At 33.6% G+C, this 19,085-nt stretch overlaps 1 protein-coding gene across 1 annotated transcript; it reads right to left on the bottom strand.

The window, feature by feature from the left end:
• Window positions 1–6,113: 6,113 nt before the first annotated feature.
• LOC111401052 (delta(7)-sterol-C5(6)-desaturase-like) lies at window positions 6,114–15,138 on the bottom strand. The gene is made up of 3 exons (XM_023028588.1): window positions 14,788–15,138; window positions 12,391–12,696; window positions 6,114–6,701 (listed from the first exon to the last, which is right to left on the bottom strand). Exons 1-3 carry the CDS (start codon window positions 15,002–15,004, stop codon window positions 6,409–6,411), a joined length of 816 nt encoding a protein of 271 aa, XP_022884356.1. The 5' UTR covers window positions 15,005–15,138; the 3' UTR covers window positions 6,114–6,408.
• Window positions 15,139–19,085: the final 3,947 nt, after the last annotated feature.

Raw genomic sequence — 19,085 nt, 5'->3', positions numbered from 1 at the left:
GTGGACATGTTCCATTTATCATGCCATTATTTTTTTTATTTATTTTGCTTTTTTCATGTCTTTAGTTAATAAATATTATTATTTTTATTTTTCCAATTTGTGAGGAACTCGTGTTCTCTTTGAAAGTGATAATAAATCTTTTATTTTTGATGAATAGAAAACTTAGATTTGAAATCAACATTAAACAAGATAATTTGCGATGTGAAAATTATATTTTTGGTACCCGCTTCGGAGCAACGATCAACACCCCATCTCGTCTACCCCGTTAGGTGGATAACTCCCACCCATTCAGGATGGGGCTCGCGAATATCAACTTAAATAGGTTTTTCTTCATCCATACTGTTTCGTGAAAATTAAATTTTTAATTTAAGATAAAGTCGATAATTAATTTTAACCACATATTTCTATGGAACTCAACTTTTCATCTACATATTTCATTAATTTTTATCAAGATTTGCTAAAAAAAACTAATATTAATCCACACTAAAAGAGGCATAGGACATAAAAGAAAGGCGATTAATCATTAATCTAATCTAATCACTCTATGAATTCATTTGTCAATTTAACTAATGCAATATAATAAGAATTAATCTATTTGTACGTGGAAGCTTACACTCCGATTGACACGATCCCACCCGACCTCTCACATGGAAGAGGTCGGGGTCCACACCCAAATGTGTGGGGCCGACCTCGCCATGTGAGAGGAGAGGTGAGCTCGTGTCAACCAGAGTGTAAGGCTCCATATAGAAATAGCACAACCCGTATATTAATGACATTATCATTTACGTCCACGTCAACAGTACACATGAGACATCTTGATATACTTATTTTAAAATTATTTAAAGGGACATTTTTAAGATTGTCCAATTTTAAGGGTATGAATTGAAAAGTGTCCACTTATTTGAATTTAGTGTCAACTTGTATATTATGCCCTTAATGAAAAGCTACATTTTGAAATGGTATTCTTGACATTTTAAATGTCGTTCTCGATATTTGATTTTTTTATCAATTTGTCACGAATTTTGAGAAGTAACTTCCATGAAAAGCGACATTAAAATAATATTTCTCGACATTTCATATGTCATTCTTGACATTTGAACATTTTTTCATTTATCTAGAATGACATTTCATTTTGAACATGACATTTCTTTACATTTAAAAATGTCATTCTTGACATATCTGAATCAATGAAAAATATAGTATTTATTGTAATTAGACATATATACTTTTTGAAATAAATATGACAAGTTATGTGCCAAAATTTTATTGGCCAATAACAATATTGCAAAAATGTCCATTTTTTGTTTTATTGTGGAATTATAAATTGTTAATAAGGTTATTTTGGTCTAAATTCTTCCAAATTAGTCATTTGCAAAAATGTCCACCATTGTAAAAATATCTAGGTAAAAATGGACATTTTGTGAAATTTCCTCTTATTTAAGTTAAAATAACATTTTACATGTCAATCGTTCGGTATTTTAACGTGAAAATCAACATATTTTGTTAAGTAAACTGACGATAGTGCTCAAAGTGACCAAATATACGAGCAAATCGAAGTTGGCGACTTGATTGCACCAAATTGAAGACAAGTATGCACATCCACTCAAGGTGGAGTGATCAGCAATGCATTTAACTCATGCTTTAAATAATTAAAACAAGAGGAAATTAACCTTAATGTCTTGTCATGCCTTACCTCATTTAGAACTCTTGACGTACAAGATGACTTTTTTATTCAACTCATCATAACCATTAACATAGAGAGAGAGATTGTGCTGAATTTTTTGTAGAATTGTAAGGGAAGACGGGGTTTGATGCAGCAGAGAGAAGGGAAGTAGCAGACATAGGTATTTTCTTGGTGCAAAATTGTATATGACACGAAGATCGTTTGATGTAATTCACCACCTTATGCAATTATTCTGAGGGTTTGAAGGCTTTTTCCGGGACTGTGAAGATTCGTTTGCGGCCATTATCCCGTTTGGCTAATGTCTAGTTTTGACATCTTGCAGGAGAAAGATTTTTTCCATCGATTTTTTCAAGATCAGTGCTATTCTCATCCACACTTTTCATATTTATTACATCCACTTTTAAAAATAAAATTTTATTATATTTTAAATTTTATGTAAATTTCTAAATAAATTTAAATAAAAATACATAACTCTATATTCATCCACTTATTTTTATTTTCATTAAATTATCCTATTTCCTTATATTCTTTTAGAATTTGTGTTTAATTAGAACCCTAACATATCAGAGAAAATTACATGAATATGTTCGACGCATTCTAATACTCAGAATTTTAATAGAGAAATAATTTAATAAATAATGTAAGAGACGCCACTTGATCAAATATATATAGACATAGCAATATATGAAAAGGAATTTGAAAAAGTAAAGATTGCCTTTTTATCGTGTTTTGTTGTTTGATTTTTGTTTGAATTTGGACTTTTTAATTTTCTTTTCCTGATTTTACCTGTTATCTCTAAGTCTAATTGGTAAGAGCCTTTGGTCACCAAGCAATCCATGGCGTGAAAACTCCTTTTTTGATTGTTGTCTGGATTGCTTTCTTTTTTCTCCCCTTTCAACTATGCCAAAAATTTAATAGTACCTATATAGAAAGCGATGTTCTATTTCTTAAATTATTAAGCACCTCACTTCTCCAAAAGAAGAAAAGAACGTAAAATAGTCTCTTTATCTGATTTTAATAAGGACAATATTGAAATATGATGTGGATACAAATAGTAATTTTTTTTAAAAAAAATTAAAATTTAATAGGGATTAACTTAGAGGCAGAGGTAAATATAAAAAATGTGGATATAAATCTTTTTTATTGAGTATAAGAAAATTAACTTTCTGCGAGTTAATTATTTCAATGGTCACTCAACTTATGTTCATATTTTTTATTGGTCACTAAAGTTTAAAATGCCGAGTTTTGGTTATTGAATTTAAATTCATGTCTTCGATTGCTCACTAAAGTTAAAAATGTTGAGTTTTGCCTACTGAACTTTGAAAAATATCGTACGTTACTCACTGTAAATTCAACATTTTTCAAAATTTAACATTTTTGCTAGTAAGTAAAGTACAATATTTTTCAAAATTCAATGGTTAAAACTCAACATTTTAAAATTCAGTAAGCAATCGAAGACGTAAACCTAACTTCGGTGATCATAACTTGACATTTTAAAATTCAGTGACCAATCGAATACGTGAACTTAAGTTCAGTGATCATTGGAATAATTAATTCATTTTTTGCTACTCTTTCTAATTTTCTAAAAGGAGGCCTATGGCACGAGGAAGGCGGTTTGGTCCCGATTTGGTGTGATGGTAATGGGATGGATAATGGGACGGGTCGATTATTTCCATCCCCCTTCTTGTGGGTATATTTGTCATTTTACCTCGTTTTCATACTTGATTAAAGTGGGACGAGTGGACATGTTCCATTTATCATGCCATTATTTTTTTTGCTTTTTGCCTTTTTCATGTCTTTATTTAATAAATATTATTATTTTTATTTTTCCAATTTGTGAGGAACTCGTGTTCTCTTTGAAAATGATAATAAATCTTTTATTTTTGATGAATAGAAAATTTAGATTTGAAATCAACATTAAACAAGATAATTTGCGATGTGAAAATTATATTTTTGGTACCCGCTTCGGAGCAACGATCAACACCCCATCTCGTCTACCCCGTTAGGTGGATAACTCCCACCCATTCAGGATGGGGCCCGCGAATATCAACTTAAATAGGTTTATCTTCATCCATATTGTTTCGTGAAAATTAAATTTTTAATTTAAGATAAAGTCAATAATTAATTTTAACCACACATTTCTATGGAACTCAACTTTTCATCTACATATTTCATTAATTTTTATCAAGATTTGCTAAAAAAAACTAATATTAATCCACACTAAAAGAGGCATAGGACATAAAAGAAAGGCGATTAATCATTAATCTAATCTAATCATTCTATGAATTCATTTGTCAATTTAACTAATGCAATATAATAAAAATTAATCTATTTGTACGTGGAGGCTTACACTCCGATTGATACGATCCCACCCGACCTCTCACATGGAATAGGTCGGGGTCCACACCCAAATGTGTAGGGCCGACCTCCCCATGTGAGAGGAGAGATGAGCTCGTGTCAACCGGAGTATAAGGCTCCATGTAGGAATAGCACAACCCATATATTAATGACATTATCATTTACGTCCACGTCAACAGTACACATGAGACATCTTGATATACTTATTTTAAAATTATTTAAAGGGACATTTTTAAGATTGTCCAATTTTAAAGGTATGAATTGAAAAGTGTCCATTCATTTGAATTTAATGTCAACTTCTCTATTATGCCCTTAATGAAAAGCTACATTTTGAAATGGTATTCTCGACATTTTAAATGTCGTTCTCTATATTTGATTTTTTTATCAATTTGTCACGAATTTTGAGAAGTGACTTTCATGAAAAGTTACATTAAAATAATATTTTTCGACATTTCATATGTCATTCTTGACATTTGAACATTGTTTCATTTATCTAGAATGGCATTTCATTTTGAACATGACATTTCTTTACATTTAAAAATGTCATTCTTGACATATCTGAATCAATGAAAAATATAGTACTTATTGTAATTAGACATGTATACTTTTTAAAATAAATATGACAAGTTATGTGCCAAAATTTTATTGGCCAATAACAATATTGTAAAAATGTCCATTTTTTGTCTTATTGTGAAATTATAAATTGTTAATAAGGTTATTTTGGTCTAAATTCTTCCAAATTAGTCATTTGCAAAAATGTCCGCCATTGCAAAAATATCTAGGTAAAAATGGACATTTTGTGAAATTTCCTCTTATTTAAATTAAAATAACATTTTACATGTCAATCGTTCGGTATTTTAACGTGAAGATCAACATATTTTGTTAAGTAAACTGACGATAGTGCTCAAAGTGACCGAATATACGAGCAAATCGAAGTTGGCGACTTGATTGCACCAAATTGAAGACAAGTATGTACATCCACTCAAGGTGGAGTGATCAGCAATGCATTTAACTCATGCTTTAAATAATTAAAACAAGAGAAAATTACAGGAAATATCCACTTTCATATGTCCATTTGCAAAAATGTTCATTTTTACAAATCCTTGCAAAAATGTCCATTTTGAAATATTTTGGCCCAAAATACCCCGTAAACAATTTATGATTCCACACAAAGACAAGAAATGAACATTTTTGCAAAAATTTTATTAGCTAATAAATTTTTGACACATAACATGTCATATTTATTTTAAAAGCGTACATGTCAAATCACAATTAATTCTATTTATCTCATTAACATAGAAACGTCGAGAATTAGATTTCAAGTGTAGAGAAATGTCAAGTTCAAAATAAAATATCATTCTAGATATTTAAAATATTGAGAACATTTAATATTTTGATTTGACATATGTTCTTTTAAAATATAAACGAAATTCAAATACCGAGAATGACTTCTCGAAATCCGCAGACTAAAGACTTAACCTTAATGTCTTGTCATGCCTTACCTCATTTAGAACTCTTGACGTACAAGATGACTTTTTTATTCAACTCATCATAACCGTAAACATAAAGAGGCCTTAGGAAAGGAGACTGAACCTGAACCTCCCATGAGCAGTACAAAAGTGAACCCGAAACGGGTCATCAATTCACATTTACATACTTGTGACAGATTCGAATAGGTCATATATCAATTTTTATTCCCTATAAAATATTGATGATTTTTATTTTGATTCCTTTGAAGAATTTTCTTCTCGCCGAATGAATGGCATTTATATATCATATCACGTACCTGAATTAAGTAACCATACTATTTCATTAATGAACAGATATTTGTCAAAACATGCAAATACAAAGAGTATACTGGCTTAGCTTATTTCTGAGAAAGAAGCAAATAAGTTATCCTTTCAATCTTTCTTGCTTGTCTTGCAGAATGTAAGCTAAACCATACATGTCCAAAGGAAAATGACCAGTCTTGAAACCGAAAACGATTATTTTTGGAAAAATGATAATCACTGGCCTCATTTTTATTCAGAGTTTTCCACCCTGGTGAGCACTTATAAAGATGATCATGCCATGACTTGAAATTGCAATTCTACTATTACCACCATCTCATGTCCCTAAAAACATTAGGCTAATCTGCTTATAACAAGATTAATGTACAGTCCACGTATAACCAACAGAATAAAACTGGGGAACGAGAGACTGATTAAGAAGTTGACAGCCTCTTTCTTCTCTTATTCCCCATGCTGTCTGTCTCAACAACGCTTTGACATTACAAAACAACGGAGCAGCAAAATTTAGAGAAGCATAGGACTCGAAGGAATTCTAAAGATGCACAAGCTAAAACAAGAAAATTGCAGAGACATTGATTATATCTTCTTGGCCTCATCATTGACTGGTTCATGAAGAGTTCCAAACATCCAGTCCATCCATATTGTGTAGTGGCCATAATTGTGACAATATGTGGTGTGATGTATGGTATGATAACCAGCACCCATTACAGGCCATAACTTGCCGTGTATGCAGTCATGAATGTTTGCAGTCCATATGCCCTCAATGAACAGAAGCGCTATGTGTGTTGTGAAATGCATTGGCACTAGGAAGAGAGCTATGACATGTGGTGCTGCCTGCAATATCCCGTCCAGAGGGTGGGAGGCCAAACCTATTGAAAACAAAACAAGCCAAACCATATGCTATTGAAGATAAAACTCGCGAGAGAACTTTTATTTTCCTCACTCATAATGTACAATAAGTTGGTATTTTTACAGTGCAAGGAGAATACATGAAAAAGGAAAAAAATAAATCTCCTACAATTCTAATAAATCACAATATCCTATATATGGTAACTGGAATAAAAGACAATCTTTACTTAATCAATTAGGGATTTTGATACTCCCCCTCGAGTTGCATCATAAATGTTAATCATATCCAACTTAAAAATGAAATCATCGAATTTCTGTCTAGGTAGTCCTTTGGTGAAAACACCTGTAACCTGTGTTTGTGTAGGAACACAAGTCATGCAAATGGTCCCTTCCTCAACCTTTTCCTTAATAAAATGTCTATCCACCTCTACGTGCTTGGTTCGGTCATGCTGAACTGGATTAAGGGAAATGTTGATTGCTGCTTTATTATCACAGTAGAGTTTGATGGCCAACTTTACTACAACATTTAATTCTTCCAACAGTTTTTTCAACCACAGTCCTTTGCATATACCCTGTGCTACAACTCTGAACTCAGCTTCTGCACTACTTCTAGCCACCATATTCCGTTTCTTACTTCTTCATGTTACCAAATTTCCTCATACAAAGGTACAATACCCAGTAGTGGACCTTCTATCTTCTATCGAGCATGCCCAGTCTGCATCTGTGAAAATTTCTCAATCTTTCCTTCCACCCCTTTTGAAGAGCAGTCCCTTTCCTGCGATTCCCTTGAGATATCTGAGTATCTTATAGATAGCTTTAGGTGACTTTCCTTTGGAGAATGCATATGTTGGCTTACCAAGCTAACTGCAAATGTGATGTCAGGTCTAGTATGTGATAGGTATATTGGCTTTCCAACCAATCTTTGATATCTGTTAATTTCTACTGGTTTTTCTCCATCTTCATTTTTCCTTCCCACATCCACGGGTGTATCACTTGGTTTGCATCCAAGCATGCCGATTTCGGTAAAAATCAAGAACATACTTTCGTTGAGATACACTAATGCCTCTTCTAGATCTGGCAACTTCCATTCTCATAAAGTATTGCATTGATCCCAAATCGTTTATCTCAAATTCAATGGCAAGGCTTTTCTTTAGTATTTCCATTTCAACTATATTATCACCTGTCAAAACAATATCATCGACATATACTATTAGAATCATTTTAGTACCATCTTCAAATGTTGGAAGAAACATGGTGTGATCTGACTGCCCTTGGCGATATTCCTAACTTTTCGGTACTTTTGCAAACCTATCAAGCCATACTCTTGGTGACTGCTTGAGTCCATATAAGGACTTTTTTAGCTTACATACCCGATTTCTTTCATTTACCTTACAAAATCCTGGTGGTAATGTCATGAATACTTCTTCTTCCAATACCCCATTTAAGAAAGCATTTTTAATAACCAGATACTGAAGTGGCCAATCCAAATTTACAGCTAGTGATAGAAGAACTCGAATTGTATTCAGTTTTGCTACTGGTGCAAATGTTTCTGTATAGTTAATGCCATAAGTCTGTGTGTATCATTTTGCAACCAACCGAACTTTATACCGTTCTATTTTCCCATCAACTTTGTATTTCAAGTTAAAGACCCATTTACATCCAACGAGTTTCTTTCCTTTTGGCAGATCCATCACTTCCTAGGTTTCATTTTTTCCAAAGCTGCATTTCTTCCAAAACTGTTTCTCTCCATTTTGAAATTTCCAAGGCTTCCTAAACAGTTTTTGGAATCACTGTACTGCCAAGATGAGTGGTAAAAGCACGAAATCCTGTAGTTAAAGCATTTATGACAAGAATTTTGAAATAGGATGGAGAGTACATGACCGTGTTTGTTTTCTGAGAGCAATGAGCAAATCCGTATCCGATATCTCTAGGGTTTTCTAAGGTTCTGGAGCTACCATCGATTCTTACTCTTTTGGTGCTTAAGATGTGAGATTCTCCAAGTTCCTTGATTTTAGCTTTCTTGAATAAACCAATATCTCCTTATCATTTTTTTTCTACATCCCCCCTGTATTCAAATTCCCTTCTGTCATTGGCATAGTAGACTCAGGTGGTGGGACGGGTTTAGGAGAGGAGAGACTAAAGTTAAAGAACCGCTCTTCATGCAAGGTCTCCCCCCGAAGAGAAGTGTTAGTAAAGTATGGAGTATTTTCGAAAAAGGTAACGTCAAGACAAAGATTTTTTTTGTGGAAGGATCATAGCATTTGTAGCCCTTTTGTGTAGGAGAATATCCAATCCAAACATGTTTAATAGCTCGCGGATCCAGTTTACTTCGGTGATGAGAGTGAATATGAACAAATGTAGTACAACCAAACACTCTTAGGGGTAGATTAGAGCTGAGTCGAGAAGTCAGGAAGTATTTCTTAAATTTTTGATTGGTGTCTTGACACTTACGACATGATTTGGCATTCGATTGATTAAATAGGTGGATGTGAGGATAGCATCCCCCAAAACATCTTACGCATATTTATAGTAAACATTGAGGCACGGGCAACCTCTAGGAGATGCCTATTTTTGAGTTCGGCAATCCCATTTTGTTGAGGAGTGTCAACACAGGAACTTTGATGAATTATTCCATGTTTTTGAAGAAAGTCACCCATGATGGTATTGAAGTATTCTGTGCCATTGTCAGAATGTAAGATTTAAATGTGTTTGGAATTGCGTTTTGATCATGGAATGAAAGTTGATAAACACGAGACAGACATCGAATTTATCTTTTAGTAGGTAGACACAACTAAGTCGGGTGTGATCATCGATAAAAGTGACAAACCATTTTGTGTGGGTAGAATTCGGGACTCATGAGGGTCCCCATACATCGCTGTGAATCATGGTGAATGGTTTTGATGGTCTGTATGTGGATTGTGGAAATGAAGTGCGTTGGTGTTTTGCAAGTTCACATATTTCACATTGAAAATTAACTTGCTTTTCATTCATGAAAATAGAGGACAACACACGTTTCAAATATTGAAAGTTCGGATGACTCATTTTAAAAGGTTATAACATAATTTCACTATCACTAAGAACAGATGCAGAATCACAAATTTTAAGTTGACACTAGTTACTCGCATCAACTTTGTCAAAGTAGTTGAATCCTCCACTTCTTTAGCACTGTCAATCGTCTTCCCCGATGATAGGTCCTGAAAAATACAGTGTGATGGAAAAAATTTAGCAGAGCAAGTGGAAGTTTTTGTTAGTTGGCTTATAGATAATAAATTGCACAATAAATTTGAAACATAAAGGACCGATTCTAAAGTTATAGAGTCAGAAATTTGAATACTCCCTTTTCCTGCAACTGTCAAAAGAGAACCGTCTGCAATCTTAAATTTAAGATTACCAGCACAAGGTGAGTATGTAACAAACAAATTGTAAGAGTCTGTCATTGGATGCCCTTAAGTTAATAATTCATGACACTTTAGCGAATGCGGTAAAATTTCGGGCTCTAAAGAAATTACATTTATGGACCACTAAACCTGATATCTTAGATGCCATGATGAAAGTCAGCCCATATATATTTAATCCACCGAGGAGAAGAAAAAATACAGTAGCCCAAACTAACTTAGCCTACAAACCAAGCCCAACAATGAAATCAACAATAATTGAAGGAGCCCACAACAAACCAAGAGCCCAGAAAATATCAAATCACAAACTAAGCCCAAAAAATTACTCGAGCCCATTAATAATTAGCCCACAACTCAAATCAGTCATTCCACAATCCAAAAGTCCAGAATGATCGACGATACCAGCGAAGTGCAATCCGGCACCCAAAGTCGACAATTTCCCAATACTTACTCACGATCGCAGAACCACTACAGACGAAGCCATCTACAACCACCGCACTGTAGAGATCAGACCACCAATCCCAAGCCAGAAAATACTATACTCAAATGCAGACCCAACTCCAAAGATGCCAGAACTACAGAATTTCAACCTTAGGCGACACAAAACGCGACAATACCAAGAGCAAATAACTAATACTAAAGGAAACGAGAGATCAAAGGTTCCCCCTTCGATGTACAGAAGGCATCTAAAAGCACACGAGAAGACCACGGGTTCGAAAATTTCTGGTGCTCTGATACCATGAAGATAAAACTCGGGAGAGAACTTTTATTTTCCTCAGTCATAATGTAAAGTAAGTTGGTCATTTTATAGTACAAGGAGAATACATGGAAAAGGAAAAAAAATAAATCTCTTACAATTCTAATAAATCACAATATCCTATCTATGATAACTGAAATAAAAGACAATCTTTACTCAATCAATTAAGGATTTCGATAGCTGTGAATTTGATGAATCTCAAAGGGCCATAAGAACATAAACTAATAAGACTAACTACGACAAATAGGTATCCTGGGTGCAAGAAGTTTAAGATAATAATACGAGAAAGTTGAATATTGCTTATTCACAAAAAATTTGAGATGTGAGTGTACATAAACACAATATCACACAATATAATACTCCAGGCATATTATGTAAAGACTATACAAAGTGGCTGACTTCACTTGTATAACATATTCACGAAACTCAAGATCACAAAATCAATGCAAATTACCAGCGTCAAAGAACTCAATCTGGCCACAAGATTTTCATCACTAATATAAAGGTTTAAAAATCTTTAGACAATGGCCATGAAAACAAATATGATTGTATCAGAATACAATAACTTAACGAGCAACAAAACCTCAGCTACATCTATCAAACTCCAGTCGATCTTAAATTCACTTGGACACAACATATAGTCTACGATGATATAGTGAGTGCTTTCAACACCATCTTCTTATATGAGAGGTCAGATTTCGGTTGTCCCTGAACTATGTCACATGGATCAAACTAAAGATTAGGCCTTTGTTTGATCCCCTTTTCACCAAAAAAAAAAAAAAAGGAGAGAGTTTTATAACATTTATTTTTTTGGAGATGTGTAATTAAAAACTAAGAAAAGTTTTGGATTTAATGTGTGGTTGAAAATGAGTTAAATTTAAGTTTTTGGAGAATGGGTTCAAACAGTATACATTTGGACATCCACCAAAAGAGCTTCTCTAGCACAAATTTATGCATAATGCTCCAACATTGCATTGCTTGCCATTATATTGCTCCTCTTAGATAAGTGAATGACTCATTTCATGCTATGAATCCCAAAAAACAAGAAAAAACAAGTTAAGACAATGGGATTTAATGGGAAAGATATCCCATACACAAATCATTATACACAACCTATATAAAGTTATATTATCATTCATTTAGGTTACATCACGAACCTGTAAATTTATTTGAGCCAAACTAAATTTTTAAGAGACAACTGCAAGTTACTTCAAATATAAGAAAAGATGCAATAAAGAATATCTTTTATGGATATAATTTCACATAGTTTTCTCATTCTGGCATTACCAAACTGGTTCCCAACATCAATAAGGAATGGCATTCTGGCCTCTAAAAGGAAATTACCGTGGCTTTCATCTTATAGAAAACTGGAGAAGCACAAACAAGAAATTAAAATTTTTTACACACAATAATTTTGTACTCAGTTTCTTTGTCGACACTACTCAACCATGGGAAATTTCTCTATGACCAACAATAAAGTGCCAAAACTTTTAACAAAGTCATCAAGGGAATCACCACACAAACACAACAAAATGATGAGAAAGAAGTAGAACTCACCAGCAAAAGGAGAAAGTGTATTTTGCTTGTTGTAGATGTGATGTGTGGCATGGAGATATTTATAGAGAGGTTTTATGTCATGTAACTCCCTATGCATCCAATATATCCCGAACTCCACGAACACAAGATAAACAATCAAATAGAAAAGGTAGGCAACCCAGCCAACATCGCTTATCCTTGAAAAACATTTTGTCCATCCGTGTTCAATCATGTATTCTGAGATTGTTGGAAGGGCACAGTAACATGGCATAGCTTTCATTGCAACCCCTATCTGCAAAAGCATTGCATTTCTCGTAGGAATGGCATCTGTACATATTATGTTAATCAGAACTATATTTTTCCCCAAGCAGACGAAAGAATTTTCTCCCTCGTATTGCAATACCCAAGTTCAACACCAGAAAGGTGCAGCATAATAGAATGTGACAAGATGCACCCATAAATTTAGTGACAAAATAATAAATTTGGTGAAACATAAATAGTAATACAGTAAAACTTGATAAATGAGTGTTAAATAAATTAATAATCTAGCTTCAATAATAAAATTATTAGGTCCATATTTGGGCCATTAAACTAAATTAATTACCCCGCTAAATGCAAAAGATAATAAATTTGTTTTAGATATTTTAAGGCTTCATAAAAGTTCGTACTAATACAAATTAACAAACTTTTAATTTGACAACATTTTTTCAATTCACCTATTTTTCAAAATATGCATCTAAAGTCTTTTGCTTTTTCTTAATACCCAAACCAAACTCAACTTCGTTCCTAATTTTTTGCAATGCATAAATAAGTTCCTTTTTCTTTTTTTTTTTTGTGCAAAGTAATTATTCAAGGTTGTGATTGCTTGAAATGCCTCTTTTGAAGAAACGGCAGGTAAAATACAACTATCATCTGAATCGTGATTGATAAAGGTATTGAGTACCCCTTTTTGTGTGCTTACAGATTTAATTTTGAATTTCACCACATTAAAAAAATAAAAAATCCAACGTGTATTGTGGTTAAATATAACACAAGTTATAAAAATATAATATACCCTATAAATTAATAAATATTTATTTATCGATAAATTAATAGATTATTCATTTATCGATAAATTTATAATCCCTCTAAGATAATAAATTATCTTGATCCCAACATTATTATTTTATAGAGGTTTTACTATATATCAAGACTGCTAACTGCAATGTTATTTTCCTCAAAAATCCAAATTGTTTAGGGGGAAAAAACACCTGCCTTTGGACAAGCAATTTCATAAATGTAGTGATAATATCATTGTATGATCCACAAACTGACAAATTCAATCTTAGTTTTATCGACTAAAAGATTCATCTAAAAAGAGCAGCTAGAAGACAGTTCAAGCAAGCAAAAATTCTGTAGACAGGCTAGTCCAATTCTGAGACAACTCAACTCAATATTAAGTTTGGAACCACTTATAACAAGAATAGAAGACTCCCATATATGAACCGGATCACCATGTTTAGGAAGAATACGATTATGAACACAACATGTAATTAGAACAAATAATAAACAGATAAAATTAACATCTCAGTTTTGGAAGAAAAAAATGAGGAATTTTCCAAAATAGCCATCTTTTAATGGCCACCTTTTAAGTTTTTGGATTAAAAAAGGCCTTTTTTAGAGGTCGAATATTCAATTTAAGCTTATTAAAAAGTTTCTGCTACATTTTGTGCTAAAGGAATTTTCATTTGACTTGATGGTCCAGTTGTGGGAGCTTAGTAAATATGGCAGATATGATTTCAAAACATAAAAACAACTCTACAGGTAAACAATATCTTTGAACAATAGCAATATACAAGTGCAAGAATCTTTGGATATTGACTTTATCCATTCGCTCTCCATTCTGACATTGAAGAGTTTGATTAAATGGAAAATGGCATTTTTGGATAATGAAATTTTACTCTGTTTGAGAAAAGACTGAAGAGTGCCCATTTTTCAATTTCTATCTCCAGTCCTCCCCAGAAAACGTCCTCATATGAATTCTATAGATAGAAAATTTATGGAAAAACATAAATTCCCTAAAAATGAAAAAGACCAAATTACTACATCAATCAGATGGTTGGCTAAAACAAATCGACAAACCCAATTCGGTTGCCCCAGGAAAACACAATTACGAACTCACTTACTTTACACCCATTGAATAATGGCATAAATTTAGAAAAAGAAAAGGACACGAAGAACTAGAAAAAGAAAGAAAAGAAAAAACATGCACAAAGAGTAAAATACCTAAGCAAAAATGAAAGGCACCCACTTCATTGAACTAAATTGAAATCTCATGTCAAAAATTCAAACCAAGAAGGATAAAAAATAAGCATCATCAACGGCGAAGTAAGAAAATATCAAATTTAAAACCAAATTAAAACTGTGAAAACCCCGTACCTTTTGGAACACAGACATTATGCTTCAAGTAGTAGATATAAAAACACCACAAAACCCCAGAAAGCAAGTAGAACAAGGTCCCTCCAATGAAGTTTCGGAGCCATCCCCTGAAGAAGTGAGGGAGTGGGACCCACCATTTCTCCAGTAAGAGTGAGCCCATAACAATATCGTTGTACCACGACGTCTCCTCCACGAATAACTGCAAATAATCCTCCATCGCACGACAGGATTTCTGCGGATTCCGGCGAAATTTAAAAATGGGAAAAAGATGGATTTAGGCCCAATTTGATTCCCAGAGTTTGTTCTAAATTTTCAATTTTTTGATGATTAGGCCTCTAAGCCGTATAAGGCGGGGAGACACAAAGAGGTGTGAGACAGTCGAGCGGTTTATATTTTTAAGGAATAATTGCAGCAAAAGTCCCAAACCTCCAAAATATTAGTAAACTTTCTTCAAACTTTTAATTTGTTGCAATTGTCATTCCAAACCTTTCAAAACATTGCGTCGGAGGCCCTTTAGACAGTTTTCATCCAAATATCTGATAGTTGACTAAATATTTTGACTTTGACCATATTTTTAATAATTTTAAAAGGGTAATATAGTAACACTCCATTTACTACATTAAAATAAGTTAGGGAAAAAAAAAAAAAACCTCCTCTTTTTCCGCCTGGCCCCACCCCCACACCCAAAGAAGACCAAGACGAAGAAGGTATCAAAAGAGCAGGGATTTGAAAATGCGCAATAATAAATACGCTCACCGTAAAGCCAAATCTATGTCGCCATAAAGAACCGCACAGTACGAATTGGAGAGAGTGAAAAGTGTTCCTACATATCAAGATCGAGAGAATGATTTGGAAGAAAGTGAAGGTGAATTAGTGCTCTCGACTAAAACGACGCCGTTAGGTTTAGCATTGTCGTCAAATAAGGCTTGTATAACTAATGATCGTCGATTAAGGCTTCTAATATTCCTCACACACTCGAAATCTACTATTGACATACAAATATAAGCTGTCACCTTTCCCAGCTTGCTCATCGTCTCCCCAGTGAAGCAAAACTAGGGATGTCAAAAGGACCGAGCCGCTCATCGGCTCAGCGGCTCGACTCGTGAAAATGGGGCTCGTCGATGGCTCAAGCTCGTAAAATCACGAGCACGAGTAGAGCGAATGCTTAGAGCGGCTCATTTAAACGACAAAACATGCTCGTCGTGAGCCCGAATTTAAAGTGACAAAAACGGTCACTTTTTAAAAAAAGTGACCGTTTGGTCACTAAAAAACGGTCACTTTATTTTTTTTTAATTTTTTTTTCCCCTTTCTACTATAAATACCCCTTTCCCCCTTTATTTTTTTTCATATCAATTGTTACTCCAAGTCTCCAACTCTCTCAACTCTCTTTTATTATATCAATTATCAAGTTTTTACTCTCTTGTGCTGCAAAATATACAATATCGATTCAATTTTTACAGTTTATTAGTTATAATTTCAATTCATCCAATTCTCAATTCTCACAATCTCACTACATTTATATTCTTCTAGTTAAGATTTCATCATAAACAATCAAACAAATAGATCAACGCTTATTTTTTGAGAGCTTATTCGATACAGGATGTGAGCCACATCATGGCGAATCACCTAGGACGCCGCAAAGTCAATTTCTAAATGAATTTGCCGGTCTAAATAACATACCGATACCTAAAGATATTCACATTCACGGTCAGGGAAGCCACAATCCAATTGATTTGGATGATATTAACGTTCCCAAAACTAAATATGAGGATGAAGATGCCAAATTAAACATCCCAGATGCGAGGGAAAAGCGAAAGGCCAAAAATAAGCAAAACGTTGGGATCACTTTAAGTTGATTTCAACGGAAAAAGTCGTCGATGGCCTTCCAAAATCTAAAGTAGTATGTAAATACTGCCAACAAAGATTGACATGGCAAAAAGAAATTGGTATCACCCATCTCAACCGCCACTACAAAGCATGTGCGACGAGACATGGACCTCTTCCAGCTGGTCAAACAAAATTGCAATTTGACAGTCCAGGCGTCGGTTCTATAACTTCACCCCTATCCACATGGGTGTATTCGGAGGACAATACTCGAGTCGGAATGGTGAAATTTGTTGTCACCACTGAGTTGCCTCTGGCTATTGCAGACAACCAACACTTCGTCTCGTTCGTGAAAGAATATCGACAACCGAGGTATGTTAGGGTAAGTCGAAACACTTTTCGTGCCGATACAATAAATTATTTCAATAATTCAAAACAACAATTAATTATGAATTTGCAACAATATAGGAGTGTTATATCTTTAACTTCTGATATATGGGAAGGTGTTAATAAAAGGGCATATATAGCTGCAATCGCATACTATATAGACCCACTTTGTGCATGCATAAGAAAATGATTGCTTAAGCTTTCCCCATAAGCTTACCTTCCCAAGCCTTCCTTTTATGGTTCAATACCTTATCTGGGACAAACACCTGATGAAACTAATTGAATCTCGTATCACTGCCAACCATTTGGTGGTAAAGTCCAAACCCATTTCCCGAATGAGGCCTCTTTCTTCATTTGCATGAAATATATCCAACCAAGAGAGTCGTGCAACCTCCTGAACCTCCTTATTATCTTGACCTGATATTGAGTTTTCTCACAATACTAATAATATATGTAATGCTATTATCAATATTGTTAAATATTATCATTGCAAGACTAAAATTCGGTCTTTTACTTTTGATAATGCTAGTGTTAATAAGGTAATCGTCGATAAATTGTGTAGGACACTTCAACTTGATTTTGGTGGGTATTTGTTTCATATTCGTTGTGTGTGTCATATATTGAATTTAATTGTGCAAGATAGTTTAAAACATATAAATGATGAATTTCAAAGGATTAGGAATGCATTAGTATATATTACGATCTCTCCTAGTAGAAAATAAGCATTTGAAAATTTTTGAGTTGAATTAGGAGAGACGACCGCTGAAACATTTGTTAGCAACGTAGGTCATAGATGAAACTTTACTTACTTGCAATTAAAGTCATGTGAAGGTTTCGAAAATTTAATAATTGACTTTTATAACAATAGACATGTTAGAAGTGATGACGATGGTATGTTGAATGAATCTGATTGAATTTTAGTTTTGAAAGTTAAATGATTTTTGACATCTTTTAATGAGACCAAAAAAATTTTATCTGGCGTTTATTATCCCACAACCTGTATGGTGCTTGAACGTCTTTATATAATTGCAAGAATATTCCATAAAAATAAAAAGGATCCTACTTTTAGTGAAATTATAATTGCTATGGAATTAAAGTTTAGAAAATATTGGGAAGAAATGTCTATGTTATTTCCTTTAGCATGCGCAATGGACCCTGATATAATATTTCGAGAACTAAATACGTAATTGATCAAATCAATAAAATTTTAATACTTGATACACCTATCATCTATAAGAATTTAGAGCAAACATTATGTAGAATATATGATTTATATGCGAAAAGAATGTGTGTGAATGTTAGTCGGGTACCCTCTGCATCTACTCCTTCTGCTAAAATTGAAGAAGGTGATGCCGAAATAATGAATTTATTTCAAGGTATTAATACATTTAGATATGATGCAACCGCAATGTGTTCATCTAGTGTCATATCGTCTACATTTGCATCTCATCAAACATCGATCGAAACTCAAAATGCGATGTCTGTCGAATTAATTGATTACTTCAATCATAATATGCCAACAGGCAGAAAAATTAAAAAAAGTTCAGAAGAAGTAGTTGAATTCCGGCGAAAGTATGAAAGACGTTGGCCAATTGTTTCTGCAATTGCGAAAGATCTGCTGACACCTCCGCTTAGCACTGTTGTTTCGGAGTCTGCTTTTAGTGCATGTAAAAGGGTTTTGACCGATGTCAGGAGCCGACTGAAAGAAGATGTTTTGGAAGCATTAATGTGCGTGAGGGATTGGCAAGACGCTCATTTTCGACTACAAGATAAATACGCTGAAATTGCATGTCGTCAGGTAAGTGATATTTGATTTAATTATATTAATCAAAAAAATTTTATTTTTTAATCGTTAAATTTAATTTTCTTTAAAAAATTATACACGTTACACCAAGTTGTTCGTGTACAATTTCTAACTCAGCTTACTTAAAATTGATGGAGCCGATCTCAAGTCCGAATAAAGGAGGAGGGTTTACATTTTATCCACTTTAGAAATAAATAAATAAAAAATTTTGTAAATGTATTTCAAAAAGTAATTCGTTTTCATTATATAAATATTTTATACTTTATAAAAAGTATTATAATAT

Source organism: Olea europaea, chromosome 10, assembly GCF_002742605.1.
Source record: "Olea europaea var. sylvestris chromosome 10, O_europaea_v1, whole genome shotgun sequence".
NCBI lineage: Eukaryota > Viridiplantae > Streptophyta > Magnoliopsida > Lamiales > Oleaceae > Olea > Olea europaea.
The sequence above is the reverse complement of the archived record's forward strand: the minus strand, read 5'-3'. Positions and strand labels throughout refer to the sequence as shown.

Bases quoted from the DNA above. Each gene is read 5' to 3' on its own strand.
- LOC111401052 (XM_023028588.1), bottom strand. From the start codon at position 15,004: ATGGAGGATTATTTGCAGTTATTCGTGGAGGAGACGTCGTGGTACAAC. The intron at 12,697-14,787 runs GTACGGGGTTTT...TAATATGTACAG, and splicing joins TAATGTCTGTGTTCCAAAAG to ATGCCATTCCTACGAGAAAT. The intron at 6,702-12,390 runs GTGAGTTCTACT...TGTTTTCAATAG, and splicing joins TACACTTTCTCCTTTTGCTG to GTTTGGCCTCCCACCCTCTG.